Source organism: Lates calcarifer, linkage group LG16_LG22, assembly GCF_001640805.2.
Source record: "Lates calcarifer isolate ASB-BC8 linkage group LG16_LG22, TLL_Latcal_v3, whole genome shotgun sequence".
NCBI lineage: Eukaryota > Metazoa > Chordata > Actinopteri > Centropomidae > Lates > Lates calcarifer.
Window position 1 is genome coordinate 9,303,204 of NC_066848.1, and position 24,659 is coordinate 9,327,862.

Here is a 24,659-nt window from a genome sequence, read left to right on the forward strand (position 1 = left end):
TACCATCCCAACAACCACAAGACAGCATGTACTTACTCATAAAAGCTGGTGTTGTCACAGACATCATGAGGCTATAAAAGTAGAGTCTTCCACAATAACTGCAGCTGCTGGGAGCCTACAGAGGGGATCTGATAATGGGCCCGAGGGGAAACGACAACGTGCTCAGGGACCAAGGATTGTCTGGAAAACAGATAAGAAGACACAGGAACAGGTTATCAGCTAGTTTATGAGGTGTCACTCGGCTCAAACACTCACCTGTTCTGAGGGAAAACCATACAATTACAAACAAGCAGCCCATTAATTCTTGCAGGGATCTTGCTGGTATGGATCATTTAAATGTAGACAACTTTTACACCTTTTAAACCAGGTCTCATACACAATGTTTAGATTCTTTTATATAGGATTTGCTTAAAAAAAAAAAATAATGATAATATTACGATAAATATTTTTGTTTTTGTTGTTTTTATGATGCAATCAAAACTGAAAATGGTTAGTTATACTCAGACAGGTCATTCACATAACTAATATATAAAGTGAGTTAATATGACAGGATTCGCACCGTAAACTGATCCACATTCTGGCTTCAGCCACTGTGTTAACCAAGAAAATGTCTCATGTCTAACATGGTTGAGTATTGATGCTGCACTTCAAAACAACTCAGAGCAGGCTCCTGGGATTCACAGGAAATGTTACGTCCATCCAGAACTGTTTTGTTGTTGTTGTTGTTGCTGCTGTCTAACAATGTTATGAGAAGAAATTGTCAGTTAAATGTCTGGGTTTTCTGCTTGTCAAACCAAGATATATAGATGCACAGTCCAACCTTGGCTATATTACTCGGCTGTCACAATGAACTTACAATTTCTTAACTTGCCCCTGTGATTCAGTAATGCTGTATTTTTCCTATTGTAAAACACACAAGCATGGAAATATAATCTATTTAAAACTTCCTTTAAAATTGCATCCAAATGCAGCCTTTATAATTTTATTAAAAACAATGAATTGTTTTGGATTAAGTGTATGTTGCGTTTTGCATGGACAGCAGCTGTTGAGTGGTGAAAAAAAGAACTAGATCCGTTTGACTGAGACAAATGACAGCTGACCTGGGAGTACATAGAGGTGATGTGCCTTGTGGCACCTCTGGACAGGTGCTCTCACAACACTTCCTGTGTAGGTGGAGGACAATGGCATTGCTATACCCTGGGCCATTAAAAAAAAAACAAAACAAAAAAACCAATATATTTCAAGGATCAACATAGCAACCTTTTATACTTTTCCTATTGCACTTGTGTACGGCATTTAGTTTAGTTGCTTTATATTAATTAACACTGACTGCTTCATTCACTTATACAAAGCTGAAAGAATGGAGGACTTTTATGTTTATGTTATGTTTAATGTTAAAAGAAACTGCATTTTCGGAAATGAAATCATTCTAACTAATAAAAGACAATGCCATTTTTTCTTTTCCAATGACTTCTTCCATATATGATAACAATCACCACATCATGAATAATTAAAGAATGTTTTGTTATCATCTTTAAGCAGCTTGTCGTGATGTAAAGGGAATGTATGCTTACTGAAATGCTTAATTGCTAAATATTTATTAAAAAACTTTACGTTGTCATATCACTCACGGTGCATTATAGTTTACTTTTACATTAGACTGCATAGTTACATGACATGCCTCAATGTGCAGACCACGATGCCACTAAATCAGAAAAAAATGCTCCTTTTTCCTAAAAAATAAATACATAAACACAGCCCCACTGTAGGTTGTTCAGCTGCATGGGTGCATTCTCCAGATTCTTTCTTTTTATCATTATTCTTTCACCCACATAAATGATCAAAACAAATGACAATCTCTGTGCAAAGAAGAGACGAAGCCCACAAAAGGGAGTCTGACAGCCATTTCCACAACAGATGTTTTTACAGAGGGGTGTCTTCTCTCCGCTGAGCAGTCTCACACATGAGAGACCCCCAAAAGCTTCAGCGAAACGTCCAGAAAACCAACATGTAAATTTGTAACTGCCATGTCTCAGACTAGCAGGGCCCATGCCAATTTTATTTCTTAAGGAGAAAAAAAACAGAAAGAAAGAGGAAATGGGAAATATCAAAATATACATATCAGCGTGGATGATATAAAAAGGAAGGGGGTCAGCATTAGAACTTCAATATCAGAAAAAGACAACAGACAACATCGTTATGTGTTATCATGAAAAGATAAGCCACTATTGATCCTGGTTGTGGGCAAAGGCTGCACTATTGACAGGAAGACAGAATATGTCGGAGGGGCAATATTTCATACATTTGGCCTGTTCACTCCATCACTGTGAGAGGGTGTTTTTCTGGACTGTATATAATAACACGTGTGCTCTTTATTTCCCTCAGATCAATGGTAATGCGAGGGGGGCCACATAAGATGGATGCCACGGGCAGGTTAACCTATCGACTGCTGAACAGAGACACACAGGCCAAGACAAGGGAGACCAACCTATTTACTGAGATGAACCTAAGCTGGTTGTGTTTTGAATCACTCTGCTTATTGCACCCATCTGTTGTAGCTTATTATGCCTAACAAAACTTAACTTCTGTAAAACTGCAATACAAAACATCATTTACTTTCATAGATTTATCTACTGTTTATACATCTCTAAGATTGTGGCAGTGTTTCGCTGTTAAATATATAATCATTCAATGTGACTGGGAGACAAATAGCATTTTGCAAGCTTAATGGTCCTCACATCTAACCCTGCACTCTTGTGTACCCTGTGACTGTGGAAAAAGTGGCAGTGGGCTGCCTGGTGACCACTTCCTGGAGACAGGACAGGAGGCAGACGGGAGGGCAGGCTAGCCCACACAGGTGGCCCGGATCTGGATCAGGTCAGCCTCGCCCTCGGACAACCGGCCAGCTAATCTCATGCTCATGCTCCAAGTCTCTTCAAGTCACTAACTAACCCGCAGCTCTTGAAAAAAAAGAAAAACGCGCAAAGGTAATATTTAATTGAAAACATATGCCAACTTTGATTTCACAAGTGTTGTTAATACTGTACTTTTGTAAAAATCTACACAAAAAACGCTTTGAATCACACGACCTTCAAAACCAAGCAGAGAGAGGTGAAATGATTAGCGAGTCTTATATTTGATTAAAGATGGGTGATGATTGTGAAGGAGGCCTTATATTGTAAAAGTTTCAATTAATTAAACTGCACTGTGCTTGAATTCACTCTGTAAATGCACCTTTTGTAATGCTCCGGAACAGATATGTTAAGTGTTTAAAATTTTTAACAAATTCTCTCTCTAAATAATGTGCTGATCCCATCTCTGCTGCACAGGTGATTCAACTGAAAAATATCAGATAATTCTCTGCCTTCCTATTGTGGATGCAATGCTACACATTCACTAAGAAAATACAATAAAATCTAAATATGAAGTCACTCTGGCTGAACTGCAAATCGAACGTTAATAGAATAATACTGTTCCGACAGACAACTCCGAGCATTATTGTCTAAAGTTAGGTAAAGGGTAATTAATTTGGCAGTAAATCATTCAGTGTTTTGGTGACTCTGATGAGAATTGTAAAATTAATTTTTTTTCTTCTCTTTTCTTTCTTTTTTTTTTTTTTTTGCTCAGACATCCCCCCGAGCCAACCCCCCATCCCCACTGTCTGTGTGAAAATGGAAATCTGTGCCACCAGTACAATATCCACATTATGTGCCCTGACTCAACATTGTTGCATGACATGCTTGATTGTGCCCCAGCATATAGGAGCAGAAATGTGTAAACATACCATTAGCACATATTAAGGTTTCTCCTTCACTTGCAGTGGTGTGTAATGTATGAGTTTATAGGTCTTTAAGTGGTGTCTTCTGCGTTTGGATAAAATACCTCTAGGGTATTTGTAGAATATTCCTGTTCTTATGCCTAAAAGCAGAGGAAATACAATCATTTCCAAATTAAAACATGCATGTTATATATTTCTTTTGTTAAAATGTGCAAATCTATTTATCTATTTTACTGCCTCAAACATGCCCAAAACAATCAAAAGGATACAGTTTTGTCACTATTTTAACTCAACCATCTTCTCTCAATGGAAATTTTAAATAATAATGTTGCTTAAGGCTAAAGGTGCAATATGGTCCTTGTCATTATTGATGGTATGCAACATTTGTATGGGCTACATTGATTTGTCTTATTGTATGTGTGTTTATATGTGATTATATGAGGATGTTTGTTTCTTGTGATGTAGCAATAGCAGGAGGGCACGACAAATTACCCAAAAGAATATTGTAACCTTTATCATAAAATAATTCTATCTTCTAAGTGAGGCTAATTTCCCCTCAAGAGATATTTGCTCTGTTTTCATCTTTGTGTAATATAATCTGAAATTTTCTCTTTTGCAGTGTCCTTATGTGTTCATTTAAACCTAGTTGGAATAACTGACTACTAGCTGAGCGAACGCATGCATGTATCCCTCACTCACTCACACAAAAGATGGGAAGTCCTTGCTCCTAAAGGCAAATCAGAAAAAAATGAAGTCTGATCAAATATAAATGACTATAGCAATTGGAAGTTGTTGTCCCCAGGTGGGACTTAAGTAAAGCTGAAAGATAACAACCTCCCTCCACAACATCAGCGATGGCAACAAACCAAATTTAAGCACAAGAATGTTGCTTCTTTACTGGTAAACTACTCACAACTTTTGTTTTTCCAATGTTGAGGTACATTACAGAATGAATAGAGCTGTTTTAAAAATGACAGTAAGAGCATTTCACCCCAAGATGTGATAAACTATTGTGGGTCTGATATTAGCAATGAATTTCCTTTGTTGTTTTGTTTCTACCGGAGGGTCCCAAGTGCAACCCATCTCTCAGAGAAGTGGATGAGGTCCTGCTGTCACTAATAACTCAATGCTGCCACCTAGTGTTGGAACACCTTCTTCTATGAAGAGAAAAATAATGAAACCCCGGTGTCAGCTTTATTATGTCTGTCAGCATGAGTTCATATTTATTACCAAATTCTGAATTGGAGAAGATGGAAAACATGATTACATACAGGACCAAGGGTGGCTTTGAGAGCATTTTGTTTGGGGATAAATGTGACACTGCAGTTACAATTTTGCTTTGTTGGTAAAAGTATAAACAAATGGTGCCTGAAGCTTGACCTTGCACGATTTTAACAACACGATTTAAGTGTGAACATAATATTATGGTGTATTGATGCTACTCAATGTGTGCAAGTGCAAGTGTATCAGTATGTGTTATATAGCTTGGAGGCTGTTCTCAGTGTCAGCTGTTAACACACGTGGAGAGAAACGAGATGTTTTCCTTTGCTGTAGATTTTATGCACTCTCCCCTCAATACCTCAGTCCCACCTGTCTAGCCATGAGCTCAGGGTTGAAACAGAGTTCAGCCAAGTTGAGAATTGTTCTTGCTTGTTTTATCAGTAGCGTGTACCATATTTTCCGATGAAATACTACAGCCGGCAAGAGATACTGCCAAGGGAGCAAGAAAACAATTGAACGGGCATTAATGATTTACATGTACATATCTGCTATAATACCAACACAGGCGGAGGTAACTGAGAGCAGGATCTGATGGCATCATTGATGCTGCCTCAGATAACACCTTGATCATCAACTATGTATGGATCTGGCAAAAGATATAAGATAATGTCCAAGTGAGAGTAGACTATTTGCTGGCCTAATGTAGGCTAGACCAGACACAGAGTTAGGAACCAGATATGGGTCCCAGAAAGCTCCACATTTATTGAGGAGAAACCAAACATATGTATGATTTTTTTCAAAAGAAAAAAAAGGAAAGGTAATCTCCCAGAGAGAACATGAAATACATGAAAAGGATTCCACATTTTAGAGAAAGCTATCATGAGCTTGAGCAGTTGTTGGACACCAATTATTAGAATCACATGTGATGATTTTGCTTTGAGTGTGTGTGTCTGTGTGTTATACGTTGTATGTATGTCCCCCTTAATAAATACATCACAGATCCAATGTGTGGGACAGCTGAACAGTTTTATGAAATATTGTTGACAAAAAACCTAACTTCCATAATGAGGGCAACAGTTACCCATATAATAGCTGCATTTTCAATAGCTTACTTTGGTGCATGGAACATTAAGTTTTTAAAAAGAAGAGAAAAAATAAGGAAACTTGGGGATCAAAACATGGTTTTCAAGGCACTAAAGGTGTCTATTAGTCTTATATCTCTTTTTTGTCTATGAAATGTAGGGAAGCAACAATTATTTTCATTGTCAATTCATTTGCCAATTATTTTCCCAAAAACTAATGGATTAGTTGTTTGAGGTACAAATGTTAGAAAATTATGACCAACGTCCATCAGTTTCCCAGAGCTCAAGGTGACGTCTACAAATGCATTGTTTCGTCTGATCAACAGTCCAAAAACCACAATGGCCCTATTTTCAATTATATAAAACTGAGAAAAACAGAAAATCCTCCTCTCAGAAGAGCAGTTGTGAAGAAGTCCTGTGGGAGTTTTTTTTTTTTTTTTTTTTTTTTTTTTTTTGTTGTTGTTGTTGTTTTTGTTTTTGTTTTTGTCGATGGGCCAATCAATTGACCTACAAATCGTTTCAGCTCTATTGTAATAGAGTGTCTAATCTTAGTTTTGAAATTTTATGTCATAGGGTTTGTGGCTTCTGTCTGCTCTTACTTAAAACTAACACATTTCTTTCCTGTTTACTGTTTATGTTCAATAACAGATAGATAGATACATTAGATACATAGATATTCATAACATATCAGTCAGTAGCTATATTTAACCAAGCGGTTTACAATCAGAGGAAATGACGTGCCAGTGTTTTGAATCGTGCGGGCTAACAAGCAGCACAGAAAGCCTGTAACCACTGTACTGACCAGCCTCCCCCCTACTACATCTGGGGAAAACTTTGAGCTTCATGTCCCTATAATTTCTTCACAGTAAGTTTCCCTCCATTAAAAGACGCTCCGATGTAAATAACCGAGGTCGGGTTTGCATTAAGCGTTAACCGTTAGCTAGCAGTTATTGTTCGCTAACACACCCCCACTTAGCTTAGCACTAGTTCGCTAACAACCTACAGTTATTTCCTCTCAGGGGTTGCGAAGATTAATCTTGTTAAAGAATGGACACTGATAATGTCGGAAACACGGAACAGTCGGCTGCATGATGTGAAGAAAAGCATGATAGCTTAGCCGTGGCGTTTGTAATTAACCATTAGCGGATAACTAACCTCCGAGTAGCTGTAATGCTAACGCTGGGCAACAACACTAACGTAGTAAGGCTACTATGTTGCTCTACACGACCGTGAGGCTAAAGTACTGCTTAATGACATCAGATATATGGATTTGTGAGGTTACTTTAACATAATTGAATTACTTTTTTTAAAACAAAGACGCGAGGTAGCTTCCTACATCATTTTAATGTTAATTGCAGCTGTATCTTGGCTAACCTGTGTCTGGTGATCTTCGCTGACTTTGGTCGTGAAGTCCTCCAACGCAGATATTAGTGTCAAAAAGTCAGACTGACCACTACTGGCGTCCCGACGTGACAGCGTTTAGCCAAGGTGTTGCAGCGACAGCAGGCTTTCATAACCAAGCTTTCATAAGAAATGCTTTGGTAACATTGTTATATCAGTCTGAACTGATAGTGTACCATATTTGGTGCACGGGTGACAACTGTTGTGTTTGACTATTTGAGGTTTGCAGTCACTGCTGCTCATTTTAACACCGTGGACCATCTGCTGTACCCCGACTCCAGCACTTCCTCTACTGCGCAGTTGGAGAACGCAATGGACCTCCATAAAATCATCCATAATGCAATGCACGAATTTATTCAGACTTACATTCCCGATGCCGATCTCAGGTAAACAGTTCCCAAGCTTTCTTTTGCATCCTTACACAAAAGTATCAACTAGTTTTACAGTAACCTCTGTTTTACCATTCGCTGCAGCACATTGGATGATGTTCTTCTGTCTTACATCACTGGAGTCCTGGAGGATCTTGGCTCCCAGCAGAGTGTGGAGGAAAACTTTGACGTGGAGGTCTTTGCAGAAATGCTAGAAGCTTACATACCAGGCTTTGCTGAAATTGACAGGTAAGCAAACAGACACTTTTCCGCATTTTTTTCTCTGTTCTGATTGTATTTCGTCTTTGACCATACAACTACATTGCTGTCATTTATTTTTATTGCAAAGGTGTTTTTATTATATTTTGCAGTGTAAAAGTCTGTGAAATGATGTTCAATCTGGCTTCAAAACTAGCCACAGCTCGGACCTTAGGTATTGCTTTTAATATTACTTTTGATACATTGCATGCTTATACTTTTCCAAGCTTTTCCAAGTTTTTTCATTTTTATAATATTGCCAAAAGAGTGATCAAAACATCTTTGCAGGGCAGTGACACTCATTTTATATTGGTATCATCAGACTAACATTTGTACTGTTGTGTGTACTGATGTTAATTTGTCTGTTACCATTTTAGCTGACGAAGAAAACGGTGTGCCTAAGGCAAGGACAGATGATGTTTCATTGAAACTCACTACCCTGCCTAGTGACCCTCCACCAGGAAGAGAAACACAGTGCCTTAAAACGCAGACAGAGGGTGCCACTGCCAAGGTGATCATTTTAGCACACGTCAGCACATTATTATCCTTTGCTTAATGCATGTGAATTTTTTAATTACTATAATTTAACTTATGCTTCTTGGGTGTGGTACTGTTGATATTGTTTACATCCACCAGAATTAAAGGTAGTATAAATGTGTATATGTCCAGCCACCAGTGTCTGAGTGGGAGACCCAGGAGCAGCACCTGCTTGAGATGTTTCCCAAGTGCAGTCTGTCCGAGGCTCGTAGTGCCCTGTCTATTGCCAAAGGAGACATGGAGGAAGCTGTGCGCCTTATCATAGAGGGTGATGTCCAACTCAGCCCCACTCCTCTCAATGTGAGTATCTGCTACACACAGGAACACTACCACTGTGTTTCATGTTAGCCACTGCCTACCTTGTTGATTTGATGATATCTTGTCACCTCAGGTAAACCATGGGAAAAATATTTCCTCAGTGGCAGACCAGAAACTTAAGGAGAGCATCCTTGAGAAGTGAGTAAGATTGCTATTATAAAGCAGAACTGGCTTCACTTCTTTGTTTCGGTCTTCATGACTATGTTCCATCTCCACAGGTACATGCTGGTGGACAGAGAGGAGGACAACAAAACACACCGGCCTGTCGCCCCCAAAGACGTATGTCTCCGGTTATACTCCATATTCAGAATGTAGCTTTGCCAAACGTGTTTTTATACTATAAAACGTATGTGCTTTCTGCAGGCTCCAAAGAAGCTAGTGCGGTACCATGGTAACCAGGTGGTAACCACAAAAGGAGAGCGATACCAGCTTGTGAAGAAAAACGAGACAGAGGACATGAAGAAGACGTATGTCAACCTCAAGCCTGCACGAAAGTACAGATTCCATTGATGATGAGCACAAAACTGTAAGAGCAGCTACTGACAATATTGTTTACACTATTATTAATTTATTAAGTCCATTTAGCCTGAATTTATTTGATTTTTTCCCAAGTAAAGGATCATATTTGTTAGTTAGTGTCAGTGGCTTATTTCAAAAAATGTTACCATTATATGCCTTGGTTAAAACATACAATGACAGTGTTTCAGTCCTATAACTGTTCATTTCCTTGAGAAACTTTTGAAATTTTGTGTAATATTTTGGTGAGGATGTTGTAACTTGTGTTCTAGTTTGTATAAGAGCCTAAACCTATCTACATTTTGCCATCTCAGCAGATCTGTTGCACTGACGTTATTGTCTTTTTTTACCACTTCATTTTCTTTCTTTTTTGTTAGTTCTTTTTTTTTCATATTATTCCTCATTTGTATTGTCTTTAACGTAGTACAATATAGATTCATAGTTGTGACATAAAGTTATAGAGATGAATCTATTTTCATTTCTGTAAATAAGTTCTAGTGGTGCTGTAAAATTTCCTCTGGACATTACGAGTCTCAACAGCTTTTTTTATGTACATATAGAAAAAATCATTGATGCCAATTTTATTTAAAGTTCTATTTTTACATCATACAGTGATAGTGCTGTGAAAATGTTTGGTCGAGCCTTATGTTTTGGACAATTTGTTGTGCTACAAAATGGTTTTCAGATGAAACTCGTGTTGTATAGACAGAATTTTAAATGAGCATTTGTACAGCAAGTGGCCCCAACAGTCATTACCTAAGGGTTTGATATGCGGTCTCCCTTGGTGGGGGCATGCTACGACCGTCCAGTTTATAGTATTTCCGATACACCTTTAGCATAATTTGCTCAGAAAGACTAGAACATAGCATGTGTAGTACTGAATGTTGACTAAAGAATCTGGCCTTCATGAAGCACAATAATCCTTTTATCTGGATATCTTTGCTGAACAAATCAGTTTTTCCTCCGCAAATGTCGCAGATTTGAGCAGAATTATCCAGATAACTTCAGATAATGAGGGACTTGAGTATCACCTTGAATTGTCCTCTTGATGTCTCCACAAGAGCAAGACCATCTGATTTGTTTTTTATCACATTCTATCATACCAATTAATGTATGTGATAGAGGACATGTTAATATTTGTCAGTGACACAGCTAACTTGATTGAACAAGGCATGCGCTTATTTTAACTTTAAATGTAATTTTAATACTCAGCTGTAATGGAAAACTCTAACTGCTAGTTAAGTCTCTGTTAATTAATTTTCTAGCACAACAAATTCAATTCTCAAGGGGTGCACTAACTATTACAGCACTATAATATCTGGTATAATGAAGTGGAGGACTGTGGTTGCCCCTTAAATGTTAAACCGAAACATGCTGCCGGAGGACTTGATTTTAAAGTTCATTCCAACAGCATTACCTTTATTTTTGATATAGATGTTTAGATTTGCAAAGTCTCAGATCATGCATTTATTGTGAAGAGGCGCTGTCGTGTGCTTTCAGGGTCCGTTTACATGTTACTCAAGTGGTCCTCTGTCATGGCTCCTTTCATCTCATTTGTGTTTGTGTGAACTTTGCTTCGCTTGTGATTGTTGGTTGTGGAACTTTTGAATTATGATTTGATTCTTATTTCTTGTTAATTGTATATTAGGATAAATGAGTCAGTCAGGTTTTTTTCTTTTTTTTACCAAGATATACCAGCTGTTTATTTGTGTTCCCCTCTGCATCCATTTGGAGCAACTATTAGCAATTGTTTTCAATTGGTGGTATAATATTAGTTTTCCTGAGTGTAGGTGGTACACAATCAAGTGTTGAAAAGATGTGTTGTTACTGATACTTCTATTTATCAGCAGCAATGTTGTCTTTAATTACTATCTGATGGTGTTACTGTAGAGCATGGAATGGATTTACTGAAGCTATTTAGTCACAACTGAGTTTTAACCCCTCGCTTTGAGAAACCCCTGACGCACAATTTATAGTAAATAAATACTAATTTTTGTAGACTACCACTCACATTGTATTCTTGGATTTATTCACTCATGTTACATAAGAACTCATTACATCTTTCAGTCATTAAAAACTCAGCAGTGCAGAACTTTGCAAACAAACTTTATCAGAGGAACAAGGTGAGCACATACTGTATGTTCAAAACAGAAAACCAGCATCCATCAGTAAAAACATTCCTCTAGCTCTATGAGCCCCTTCTTCTCACCTTTAAAGCTGATTAATGCCAGAGTGAAAACAAACATTTTGACCACAAAATAAAGGTTTAAAAAAAATCAAGTTCTTGCGACATTTAGTGCCATACCAACGCAAGCAAGGCACATACAGTAAACAGGGTTAATCTAGCAATAGAAAAGAGATGAAACATCAGTTTTACATATTACGGTGAGTTCTTTTACAGAGAAAGTAGCACTGTTCGATCATCGTGCAGTTTTAAGAAATACTTATGCACATTATCAGCAATGAAAAAGTATTATTTTCATCAGACAAAACAAAACCCTTGAAAACCTGTGTATTCCTGGCGAATTAGGTGCTTTGGTGTGGCTATTTTACAGTACACCACTCACTGATTCATCCAATGTCACAGGCAAACAAAGCCATCTGAATATGAACATACCCATCTACTGGTTTGTATGTTGGTTTGTCACATACAACACATCGTATGAAAGTACCCTCCCCTTATGCTGAATGTACTTTTTTTTTTACAACTGCTTGAGAGAGAACTTGCATGGCAACAGCCATCTTTCAAGTTGCTCTCATTTCAAGGTCTTCAAAATATGGCTGCTTGAAAATAAAAACAAGTGCATTTCTGAGGCTTGTTAACCTATAGTAATCATTACAGCAAGTACAGGTTTTCAACTGGAATTAGACTTTTGTACACATTGCAGCGTAATTTAATCTACATTTAACACAACATACTGAATATTTGTATTGTAGAAGTATAGTGTATGGACCAAGATACATCAAGCTTAACATGCAACTGCAAATTTGAAACACTAGATGGTGCATTTGTGTTGCACTGCAATGGCTGATACATACGCTTCTTTCCAGCAGATGGCCCTGCTAGTTCAGTCAGTTACTAACATTTTAACATAAATCAATCATTCAAGCCACTCACTTCAAACCAGTCTTACACTCATGGCTGTTTTAACCATCATATTCTCAACAAAACACTACCTGTTAATACTCTGAGAAGTCTCCCCAAAAAACAGTAACTTCCTGTATTTTCTACTGATTCTTAAAGTTAACTGTATTTGCAACTAATTTACAGTATGTGATTCATTGTCAACACTCCCTGACCTATTACTGGTACGCAGGATAACACATCCAATAAAGTCTTTGAAATATAAATCAAACAAGCAAGAGCATAAACAAACCACAAAGCAATCCCTCTGCTAAAATAATTTAGCTGCAAGCCATTACATATTCCTTCAGTTGAATATATGAGCCCCCTTTTCTTGCACGCCCACACATATTTTTGATAATATTTCATCACTGTTTTTAATCACTGCATCCTCTAACTTTTAGTACTGGGCCCATGCTGTCTTCGTTGCAACAGAAAATTCTTGATCACTCCCTGAAACCATGTCATTAGTAGGCTTAGAGATAATGTAGATTATGTAGAGAAATATTCCAAAGACACTTAAAAGACCTGTCATCTTTACAGGTATGAACCAAATTAGCTTTCTTTTCTTACATGAATATAAGAAATGTCCTGTAATTAACTTATGTCTACTGTATATATATATATATATATATATATATATATATAATACCCCTTAACTCATCTATTAGTGGTCAAAATATTGAGGTTGCTACAAAGGTACCAATCTTACACATTTACCGACTGGGTGAGCAAATACACCCAAACACCCATTAACTTATGAGAACACTGAATCACATAAATATAATCTAGACTTGAGCCAAAAGAGAGAAAAAAAGACCTCTTCAAGTATGGCGAATTCCCATGAGTTAGTCAGATGTTTCTTCTGTAATTGTGGTATTTGCGAGGACAATGGCACTCAGAGACGACTGAAGCAGAATGGTTTCAAGATGGCCGCTAATTCCCATGCAGTGATTCGTAGCTCCAAAAGTCAGGATGCGCATTACACACGCTGCAGTCTCACTTTCACACGCATACAGTTTTCCAAAGCAGTTCTATTTACCAGTTTTAAGGGTGGGGCTCTAGCTCAGATCCTGGTCATATCGCCCCTTGATCATCGTTTTCAGTAAAGGTCCAACCTACAGAAAACACAAAGCATTCTTGGTTAGGATAAGCTACTTCACAGACATGTTACATTGTTTTACTCATGGTCCCAGACTACATATATCTTTCCTTTGTACTATATCTGGTAAGCCATAAATATTCGCAGTAATTGGGTTGCTGGAAGGGTCAGCATGCCCCAGGGATTTTGTCTAACAGGTGACCTAAATGTGGATCTGATTTGATGTTCTAGAAACTGGCAGTGTGACATTCATGTGCGACTTATGCAATCAGTACACTGATGGTATGAAAGAGTTTGTCACGTAAAGAGGATATAAAATTAAATGCTTTTACTTCATGTGGGTCTCCAAGTGCTTCTCCCAGCATCTTCTCAATGTTCCTCATAATGGCCACCTTCTGATGAGCACGCAGAGGGTACTCTATCCTCTTGGGTGTGGGCGCACCCTGAACAAATCAGTCAAAGTGGTGAGTGGTCATGAAGAAAATACAAACAAGTAGGAGGAAAGATAAGAAAAGTTGCAGTAAATTGAGTCCTAGTGATTCAAATATACCTACTTTGTACCAAAAGTTTACAGTGATTGTCACTCCACCATTCAACAGTGATTCAATGTGATGCCACCTGAGGAAGAGAAGTAAAAATATAAGTAAGTGACATTTTAAAGCTGGCTGTCAAAAAGAACTTTTCTGCAGCTTCCACCACACAAATGACCTAATCTTTAGTGTTATTAATATATATGCAAGTAAGAGTCCAAGCGTAAAATGTGCTTGTGATGAAAGTACATCTGATACGAATCTCAAATTCCCATCAAAAGTATGTTGTTGTTTAATGCTGTTTTCTTTTTGCCAAGTAACACTTTATTTTGAAAATTCAAATCACAATAATTTCACCAACACATGGTGATGATTTCTCAATAACCCTCTAAGGAGTCATTTGTTAAACCAGTATCCATATAGCTTCCTCTAGAGCTAAAACTTGTGCAAGTAGGCTCATTAAGTTGGACCCCACCTAGTAAACAACTTTCAGTCAACACACACCAGTGACTTTTATCACTATTTCTATTTTTTTCTTACCAGTTAAGAGTAGTATACAATAACACCAACACCCTGCACTCACTGTAGATTCATGCTCCAACACATCATCTTTATTATAATTATAACAACTGTAATTGCAAGATAATAACTTTTGACAGCACAAGTCCAGGCCAGTCAATAAGGCACTCAATACCTAAGAAATAGCCAAGTGATTAAATACTAGAGCTGTTTTTCTTGCAAGTTTCTAGGTAAATAATGTCAATATACATAATTTCTATACACAATGTATTTCTTACCAATACATAGGGATGTAGAGCACATCTCCAGGGCCAACAACAGCCTCATAGCCAACAACATTTTTAAAGTTGGGAAACCTCTCATAGTCGGGGTTATCAAAGTCCACCTATAAATTAAAAATATGCATTTATTACAAAGCATGAACACACTGTTCCTTAAACAGCAACTATAAAATAAATGTAATTCCTTATTGCTTTTCAGGCATTTGATGAAGGCAACTAAGCTGAATTAAATCACTAATATGCTATTACACAAACAAAAGTTCACATTATTAAACTTGATAATAAGCTTACTTGGCTCTGTCTGTCACAGGGGTGATGCACAGGGTATGGATAGAGACATTCAAACTGGTCTGGAGGGAAGAGGATGCATCTCTTATGTCCTTTGATCTGTGCAAAGAAGTTCTGCTGCTCGTCGTAATGTGCTGGTGTCACATTGCCTGTAACATTTAGAATTACAGAGGTGATTTAAAACACTTAGACCAGGCCTGTAGACATTATATTTTGCAACAGGGACTGTACAGCATTCCTTGTACAGTGAATGACTGCTGTCAGATTCCTTACCCTCCATGCCAATGAGCAGCAGGTTAGATGTCAGCTGCCCCCAGTTTCTCTTGGCTTGCTGCTTGTTGATCCAGTTCCAGTTGAAACCAAGGAAGTCAACAACAATCTTCTTCCCTACTGTGTCATTCAGAGTCTGCTGCAGATATACTCTTAAAATACACAAGAAAAGAGATGTGCAAAATGATTGAGACGCTTTGCCTTACACTCAGAGGCCTGAAAGTCGCAATGCTGCAAATTTTCAAAAACCTTATAAATGTATCTGCAGGATATAAGCTTGTTTACAGGGTGCTTCTTCTGTTTCAGCAGATTACATTTCCTCTCAACCGTGAAGAACAGCATGACATTGAGGGAGGTGGACAGCTAAAATTCAAAAACATAACTGTGACTGTGAGCGTCTTTAATAAGTGAGTATCACTTTAGTAAGTGATCTGTGTGTGTGTGCATCCAAGTCAGGTCACGGGAATAAGCCTCTGCCCCAATTCTCCTGTGTAAGTGCTTAGTCATTTACTGCACTCTCCTGCACTGCATTACATTTTATGAGAGAAAACACCCTTGACTGTCAAACACACCTGCAGGACAGTCACATCAAGATCACTGTTTGAGCTTCAGAGAGAGGAGTTTGTTTACACTGAACATCAGCCCAGGCAGGGTTAACACAAACATACTGCAGCTTGCATCATATTCCTGTTAGACACAGCAGTGCAGAAGTCCGACTAGAATATCCTCAAAAAATCTTACCTCTCCTCTCCTCCCATCTCCTCCGTTTTATGCATTTTATCCACAAATTCTGAGAATTTCATTTCCATTCGACGTGACTTGGGGACAAAGTTCTCAAAGTTAGACATTTTTTTCTCATCGTAGTAGAGGAACTTGTGGTTTTCTGCAGTGTAAACAGAGAAGTCTCCATTTCCAATGTTCTCCTGGAGGTATGCAATGTCCCATTTGAGAGCTGGATACACAAGGTTTGTATCTGTTAAAACCACTGGTTCCTGAAAACAGATGAAGGACATTTCAAAAACATAATTACTTACACCAACTGGTATTTGTTTATTTGAACTGGCCTACACACTTGTAAAAACAAGTAAAATTTGTCTGAAACATGAGCAAGAATAATCACTGGAAGACATCTAAAAGTGTCAAATACTTTTAACAATTTTTAAGTGACTGCTCCTTGTAATGCTTATAATACTTATATAATAATACTGTATGATTTCTGTGTTTTAATCTACACTTGTTAGTGTAGCATAGAACTGAAATTAATACATTTACATTAACATATATTACAATTACAATGCTTGATAAAAAAATAAGTGCAAAGTAATTAAAGCTGTAAAAATGTACTTTTCTTTAAGTTTGTACAAACATTAATATTTGCTGCATGTGTGTCATCGTGATTGTGTCACAGTATTTTTCCACACAAAAAATCGACGCTACCAGTATTTCTTTTTCTTTTTCTGTCATTTCCTTGCCTTTAAACAGAGGAACATAGCTCACGGCACATATAACCGCAGTACACTGATAGTGCAGTGTATATGGCACTGGACGCACACTGAGTTACGAGGCCTACGTGACAAACTGAACGTAGACCGATGCGCGCGCTCCCGCTGCCAGCCTGTCTCCCTCTCTCACTGCACCGCTTCTCTGTTTCACTTTCGTAGGAGAGTGAGTGAGAGGAGTCTGTCTGCGGTCCAGCAGAGTTTAAATTATGTTGTGAAAAGCCGGCGCCGTCGACTAACTAGCGTGTTTAAATGTAGCAACTTTGGTCTTGGCAAGTGGCCTGCGTTTCTTGCGGCTTTTTTCTGCGTCTTTCTGTTCTTATGCGGCTGCTTTCAAAGAGGACAGGCCACACGCGATGCTCTGTTGCCTCAGATATCTGTCCTTTTTTGGTTTGCACGTTTTGTGTTTTGGATGTAAAATCGATTTGTTGGTAGTTTTAAATCACAAAAAGTGCATCTTAACTTGTCTTATTTATCTTAATACGACTTGGGGGCATACCGGTATGTGTCCCCAGGGTTCACAGTTTTGACGGGTTTAACAGTTGACGTTACACAGCGACAGTATGGACAAGCCATATATGGCCATATTTGACCTCTCCTTAAATTGTAAATGTGTTCTTGTGCAAACCATGCCTACTGTAGTGAAAAAAGGATACATGGATTTTATCCTCCACTTATAATTTTCCTCAATAATACTGATATTAATTGTACAATATAACAAACCATTATTATTGTGTATTACTGATATTTAAATGTCCACTATAACCTGTTTTCTCTGCATATACCAGATCTTGGAAGCAGACTTTAAGCACCCATGTACTGAACACAGTAGACATTTTAGTGCAAAATTTTAATTAATCCCATCTTTTTTTTCTAAAAGTTTTGAGGCAACGCAAGAAGAGTTCCAAGTTAGTCAAATCAGCACTAGGTTCATGGTATCTCTACTTTTTAAAATGTAGTGTTGAAATTGCACTGATGAAATATTCAAAGGAGATGTAGATTCAAACAAGTGTAGAAATTTTTTCACTGACTTCAGCCACATTTGAATATCACAAAGTTCAAATTTGGCATGGAGTAGTTTGTGTCAAGGGTTATTGTGCAACAGAATGATTAAAAGCAAAGTGGAGAAAGGGAACGTAGTTCATTTTGAGAAATATCAAAGATGACGTATTTCTATTTCTGTGTCCACTAATAATGACTAGTCAGAGCAGAAAGTCAAGTTTCTATAAATACAGAATCTAACATCTTTTTGGTGCATATCTGGGTGGGACACACTTAAATAATCTAGCAGGTAATCCACCCTGCTCTTTATGAAAATGCAATTTCTTAAGCCATTCTACTTGTCATGTCGCGCCATTTAGTCTCTGTTGACTTATGCTGTGCAGAGTCACTAACCCCTAACCCTTTGCCCCCCCCCCAATTTTAACTGCCCAATTGACAGACAAGGCAGGATAGCCATTACTTCCTAAAACCTGCTCCTGCCCCAAACCCTCTAACCTAACATCGCCATAATCAGCTGATATTCCATCTTAATGTTTCATAAGCCATCTCTAAATGGCTTTAGATGACACACAAAAGGCTTAAAATGTATGGTTATGACATGCAAAACATCCTTAAAAGTGGTAGGCTATTTAATCACCATCCCACAATATAATTTTGTATCATATTATGAAGTTCCCTCTTTACTAATCATGTTAAATCCAAGTTTCTCTCGTGCCAGGCCCAGGAGAAAGTAAAAATGGTAAACAGGGACTCAAATGACAAATTCCTGTGAGATATGACTAAAGCTATCAGAAGCTTTTAAGGTGGAATTAAGTGGATGTCATTTCTTTTGAAGGTGGCGTGTTAGCAAATAACAAATTACAGCACATGTGTCATTCACTTCTACGGAAACTCTGCCATATGATTCCTCATTGCCCCATCAGGAGGCATCTGCAGAGGCTGCCAGTTGCCTGAATAAGAATAATGAGAGCTGATGAATAAGATATGGTCATGCATTTATTCCTCTCATGGGTCAAACAAGCTTAGACCTGCTTGAACAAAAAATCTACATTTGTTTAACCAATAAGGTGGGTGGGGGGGTGATGTCAACAGGTGTGTCCAGCCAAATGTCAAAGGCAAACTAACTGATGTGACAAAACTGACTGTATTAACATCGTGGGCTTTGCAGTTTTATTATGCTATCATTCCAAGAAAAAAAATGCAAGAAAAAAATTATTTTAGTCATTTCAAGGCAAAAATGCCAAATATTTAATGGTTCCAGCATCTCTAATGTGAGAATTTGATGCTTTTCTTCATAGAAAGTGATTTTAAACTGAATATCTTAGGGTTTTAGACTGATGGTTGGACACAAGACAACTGTTGGGTTCTAGGAAATTATAGGAGGCATTTCTTTACTTTTTTTTCTTGCATTTTATAGACAAATAATCGATTAATCGAGAAGATAATTGTTAGTTTTCATACATTCTTTCACTTTCAATACCTAGCTTTATATTGATATTATAATGTTCACTAATGAGATGCCATGCTACAGCTTCTCGGTCAAAGTATGAAAACAGGGTTTGAGGTGCAGGTGTAACATTAGCGATTTCTGTGGTTAATTGATTCATTCGGTTGATATGAAAAGGTTTGGGATCTTTTCACTGACAGGGCAGGCATGGTGTGTTCAAACTTTCAGAAAGCAAACTTAGCAGGCTCACCTCGTTATTAATCAGCATCTCAGCTCTGGGGTCCGCATGAGACAGCCTGGGAATGGGTTTGGTTGGGAAGGAATAGTGTCGGAGCTGCGATTCATCCCAGCCTCTGCTCTGGACGCCGGAGAAAGCGGCGCCGCCTTCGCTCGTCGCCGGATCAGCCTCCACAACGGTCGCCGCTGCCATGGTCGTCGATAAGCGCCGATGTGCTGCCTCCGTTCTCCTTTACAGTGAAACAACCTTTCGGGGCTTTTCCGTCACACTCTATCCTGCTAAGCTACAGAGTCAGCAGCGGGAATACCATGCAAGTTTTCCCATTCACAGTTAATGAATTGAAAAAAGGAAATCTGCGCGGTCCTGCCGCCTGCAGCACCCTCTCCTCGGATCTGTCTTGTTCCGTGTAGGTGTTTACACACTGTACACAGTGTTGACGGCCTCAAAACAAACGACACAAACTAAAATAGTCAGGAAACCTCTTCGACAAATGTAAGTCCAGAATATCGGACAGCGACACCTAGTGCACTGGGTGACTAAATGCTCGTGTTGTAATAATTTGCCTCCACCGCTAGAGGAAGCGATTGTACTTGCTTTTACTGTAGTTTTTTCAGAAAATTGATTGGGAAACATGTCCACATGTCAGCCCTGTGATGGACTGGCGACCTCCCACTTCCCACCCTCAAAGAATAAGCGGTACAGCTAATGGATGGATGGATGGATGGATGGTTCAGAGATACACTGTAAGTCGCAATAAACGTCATTCTTTAAATACAATTTGCAGTAAAACATTAACAGTAACATAAAAACGATGCAAGCATCTCTCTGCCTCAGTAATGATAATCCAGTAATATAATGTTTAGACTATATTTTAATATAGTCACACAATCGGCTAAGTACTTTTACTTTTTATAGGTATTAACTGGATTTTGTTAATAATACTTTAAGCAGTTTGATTAAGACATTTTCAATGCAGGACTTATACCAGTGTATTTTATCACAGTAGTATTAGCTGTTTTATTTAAGTAATGATTTATAGGAAGCACTATAAGCCTAAGTAAGAGTTAAGAGTAATTTCTCCCCAAAATATTACAAAATAACACACAACACTGCAGTTCACCATTTAGCTTTGTCACAAAACATTCTTAGTGACATCTTTAACACTAATGTTTTTTTTGTTCCATCTATAAATCAGAGAAACTGGCAGGGAAATACATACATAATAAATGCTTATTTCAGAGTCAGTGTGTATTGGACAAATAGTTGGGTTTCTCAAGGTCTAATGAAACATAGACAATTATAAAAATCATAAACAAAAAATGATAAAATTGAAATCTTGGCAATTTGGATTAGAATATAAAAAATGTATATAAGAAATTAAAGTCAGACAACAAAGTAAAAACACAGGAAGCTTGCACAGGAAGTGTAATGGAAACCAATACACAAAGATGAAAAACAGATACATTTACAGCGGTAGGTAATATTACACTGACTTCTGAGTGAAATTTGATTAGAAAATATACTCAGTTATTATACTTGGGTACAGTTTACATTTCACAGGGAGATGTTTTACCCACAGCATCATCTTCTCTCCATTTATCTCACAGCGTTAGTGACAAACTACATTATTAAACTACATTAACTACATTAAGTATGATGCATTGTTATAGATTAAAGTCAGCTCCAGTTGGACCAGCTTTTGAGTATTGCTCACATGTTAATGCATTAAACAATCCAATATTAAAATAACTAAAATGCCACTGGCATCTGCAGTTGTCCCCACTCTCTTTCTCTCTATGAGAAGATATGGTAATGAAAGATTGAGCAAACACTTTTGAAATCCTGAGGCAATATTTAACTAAGGTCATCATAACCTCAGCATTACTTTATTGATCAGTGGGTGATCATTCTTCATGAGATAGCAGACAACAGTGCACGCTGTACCTTGCACAGTGGACTGATCAGCCTTGTTCAGTTTCATCAGTGTCAGACTGGTATTGAACTACAGTAGGATGGAGCGCATGTTATCAATCACTTTGATCATTGTTACCCTGTGTTTTTTAAACTTCTTGGTGACAGCTTTTTAAAGCCACAAACAGCCCTAAGTTTATTTGTGAAATTTTTGTTAAAAACCTGATAAATCTTGTATGTTTCCTCCTGAGTCATGCTTTATCAGCAGGTTTCCACCTCAGGGACTAGTTTGGGCTCCCTGGTGAGTTCCCATGCTCTGTGTGTCCTGTGTAGATCAGTGGGCTGAGCTGAGCTGAGCTGAGCTGATCCCTCTGATGCTCCGCTCCTCCCCATTCTTTGCAGATACCCACAGCTGGGACAGTGACCACCCTGGTGAGCCCCCAAGAGGCTTGTATCTCAATCCTGCTGATAGCAACAAACACATACACCTCTGCTGTCCTCTCCCCATCAGATGGGCCACTGTCAAAACAAAGACTCCCTTTTGGAGCTACTGTTACGATGAAACAGTTTCCTGATGAGTGAAGCTATCTGATAACTGCTGCAAACATCCAGTTTATTAATCTTATACCTAATATAATTATAATTAATAATTAATAAATCAACATAACTATACAACACAGGTAACTGCAGATTTCACTGAGTTTTGTCAACCACTTTAAGAGCATAAACATAAATAAATGTTTCTCTCACATTCAGACTGACCCCCGCCCCTGTGGGTGTTATAGGTCCAGAACCCCTAAGCCATAAATCCTATTAGTCAAGGATTCTCTGAAGCATTATAAGTCGTTTTCCCATCTTTCAATGATTGCATTATCACTCACTGCTTGAGTGAAATCAGCCCCCAGTTCTATTTTAATACCGATACTACTGTATAGTAAAAATATTCTTTATAATTTACTCTGTGAGCTTCTGTGTGAAACCCAACTTTTGTGGTGTCGCCGCTCTCCCCATCACCTCAGGCTCATGTGTTCGTGCAAATTGGATGTGGCAGGGCCGGACTGGGAGACGGAAGTTCAGACCCGTTGGTCAGAGGTCGCGTTACTCTCTGGGAGGGGAGGGGGGATTGTGTGTCCGAGTCATGATCAACATTATGTGCCTGTTTCACAAACCTTTATAATGTGGGTACCATCCTCCCTTCTTGTGGTGGAGTGTTTGAGTGATTGACACTGACAGAGAGAATGTGATGATGAAGAAGTGAGAGTAATAGAGACATGAGATGATAAAGAAATGCTGCATGTCTTTGTATCTCTGTATTTCTGGTTTCTGCCAGACCTCAAACTGTGGTCTCTGGTTGTTCATGTGAATCTTGAAGCCTTATAGTAGACCATCATGTTTTCAACATAAAAACACGCACTGTACAGCACAGCAGAGCAAAGGGTCAGGGTTATAGTGGTAATCTTGTGCAATGTAAACATTGGTCTTTTTTAATCCGAGATCGCTCTGCCTCTCTCAGCTGAACCTGCAGTCCAGCATCTGATGTTAGGTGTGCAGGTTAAGTATAGTATTATCCTCATATACTGCCAAACAGAGCTATGCCCTCTCTTTCATCTCTGCTGCTGATGCACAACTGATCTTGGCTGAATAAACAGGTGTGCGAAACCACTGAACCTTAAAACGGCCAAACGTGTTCCTCTGCACAGGTTTCCCACACTTTGACTCTCTGCTGTGTCAGCAGTTTTTTCTTTGTGTAGTTATTTTTTACATGTGGGCATAAAGAGGAAATTCTCTGCTGAGGGCGAACCACTGCATAAAGCCTGACTCATAACTAATCAAAAAAAAAAAAAAGGCAGAAGAACTAACACCAAGTTTAAAGCGGCTTTGTTAACTTTAATCCAAAATGTACTATATGCCCTAATCAGAATTTATGCATCACCTTTAAAATATCGTGAATGAACATTTTGATGTGCCTCTGTTGTGCTCCCGATCGCAGTAAATTGCCGAGCTTCCACAGAGCTGTGGGGCAAAAGCTTGGTATGCTGGTTCTTTTGTTGGTGAGAGGATTTTGCTGCATGCCAGACAGAGCAATCCAGCCAGCCCACAGGGGTCATCAGAGGAGGGAGGAGTTTTGATTATGATCATTATTTGGTAAATAAGATGTCAACAAGGTGTTTCCTTGACACTTTATTGAGTAAAAGGAGGAAGGTGCAGAAATGAACGCCCCCCTTCTCAATGGGACCTCTAATCTCCCCTTTCATGTCCCATCTCTTCTGAAGGGTTTCGGCTTCAGCTGCCATGTGCTAGTCTGCCTGGGCCTGGCACTTCTTACTCGCAGGTGGGGTGAGTATCCTGGCAAGCATGTGTTTATAAAACCCACTTGTTTGGGCACAATACTTGAACTAACTTCTTTTGAGCGAACAGTGTGAATCTGTGCAAAGCCTTTTCCCAAAGTCCTTTAGAAGGCGACAGCCCATTGAGAGCAGAGAAGAAGGGATTACCTTCCTCGACAGTGGTGCATTTCCGAGAGAGCTGATTAGCTCTGCATTCATTGTTAAATCGAGCAAAGGAAGGCCCTAGAAGAGTGAAAGGATCCAAATAGGTGGGCCCTGAAATAAAACAGCCGCAGGAAGCCCCTGCACAGGCAACCCAAAGTTTTCCCAACATTTCTTTTCCCCACTCCTAAGGAGGTGCGGCGTGAAAAAGGAGATTAGCATACAAAATTAGAGGCGGGATGATTTTTAAGGGCAACTTGCCTCATGCCCTCCACCCCCCACGGCCCTACTCTGTCTGGACAAAGTTAATTAAACCAGTATTAAACAGTAAAGAAACTTCCAAGCGCTTGGGAGTTAGGGGGCTCTTTGAGGATTACCATGATGAGGGAAAGAACGGGAGGTATTTGTTGAGGCGAAATTGAGAAAGGCGCGATGGAAGGAAGAGTACGCTGGAAAGTTTTCTATTCTTGCTGCTTTGGC

General features: G+C 38.6%; 2 protein-coding genes and 1 long non-coding RNA gene across 6 annotated transcripts in view; 1 reads left to right on the forward strand and 2 right to left on the reverse strand.

The window, feature by feature from the left end:
• LOC108880381 (uncharacterized) overlaps positions 1–7,697 on the reverse strand; it is a 61,252-nt gene extending 53,555 nt beyond the window's left edge. For all 3 annotated transcript variants that reach the window (XR_001960472.2, XR_007814846.1, XR_007814847.1), the window contains exons 1-2: positions 7,456–7,697; positions 37–180 (exon numbers count right to left, since the gene is read on the reverse strand). This is a non-coding gene — a long non-coding RNA (uncharacterized LOC108880381). The remainder of the gene's footprint in view (positions 1–36; positions 181–7,455) is intronic.
• On the forward strand, positions 6,806–11,485 carry cuedc2 (CUE domain containing 2). 2 transcript variants are annotated; one of them, XM_018671874.2, is made up of 9 exons: positions 6,806–6,946; positions 7,764–7,868; positions 7,956–8,099; positions 8,222–8,283; positions 8,486–8,619; positions 8,778–8,945; positions 9,037–9,101; positions 9,182–9,242; positions 9,327–11,485. In XM_018671874.2, the coding sequence occupies exons 2-9, from the start codon at positions 7,795–7,797 to the stop codon at positions 9,471–9,473; spliced, it is 855 nt and encodes a 284-aa protein (XP_018527390.1). In that variant the 5' UTR covers positions 6,806–6,946; positions 7,764–7,794; the 3' UTR covers positions 9,474–11,485. The 2 variants fall into 2 exon arrangements, with proteins under 2 accessions (XP_018527390.1, XP_018527389.1); XM_018671873.2 differs by having other exon boundaries at positions 6,807–6,946; positions 7,704–7,868.
• Positions 11,486–11,568: 83 nt separating this feature from the next.
• LOC108880378 (hypoxia inducible factor 1 subunit alpha inhibitor) lies at positions 11,569–20,230 on the reverse strand. The gene is made up of 8 exons (XM_018671872.2): positions 19,792–20,230; positions 16,335–16,585; positions 15,597–15,745; positions 15,327–15,472; positions 15,033–15,139; positions 14,260–14,323; positions 14,038–14,148; positions 11,569–13,721 (listed from the first exon to the last, which is right to left on the reverse strand). The coding sequence occupies exons 1-8, from the start codon at positions 19,969–19,971 to the stop codon at positions 13,665–13,667; spliced, it is 1,065 nt and encodes a 354-aa protein (XP_018527388.1). The 5' UTR covers positions 19,972–20,230; the 3' UTR covers positions 11,569–13,664.
• Positions 20,231–24,659: the final 4,429 nt, after the last annotated feature.

Excerpts from the sequence above, each read along its gene's own strand:
- LOC108880378 (XM_018671872.2), bottom strand. The coding sequence starts at position 19,971 with ATGGCAGCGGCGACCGTTGTGGAGGCTGATCCGGCGACGAGCGAAGGC. Across the intron at positions 16,586-19,791 it reads AGATGCTGATTAATAACGAG|GAACCAGTGGTTTTAACAGA; the intron begins GTGAGCCTGCTA and ends ATCTGTTTTCAG. Across the intron at positions 15,473-15,596 it reads GCTGCTCATTGGCATGGAGG|GCAATGTGACACCAGCACAT; the intron begins GTAAGGAATCTG and ends TAAATGTTACAG.
- cuedc2 (XM_018671874.2), top strand. The coding sequence starts at position 7,795 with ATGGACCTCCATAAAATCATCCATAATGCAATGCACGAATTTATTCAG. Across the intron at positions 8,100-8,221 it reads GGCTTTGCTGAAATTGACAG|TGTAAAAGTCTGTGAAATGA; the intron begins GTAAGCAAACAG and ends TATATTTTGCAG. Across the intron at positions 8,284-8,485 it reads AGCCACAGCTCGGACCTTAG|CTGACGAAGAAAACGGTGTG; the intron begins GTATTGCTTTTA and ends TTACCATTTTAG.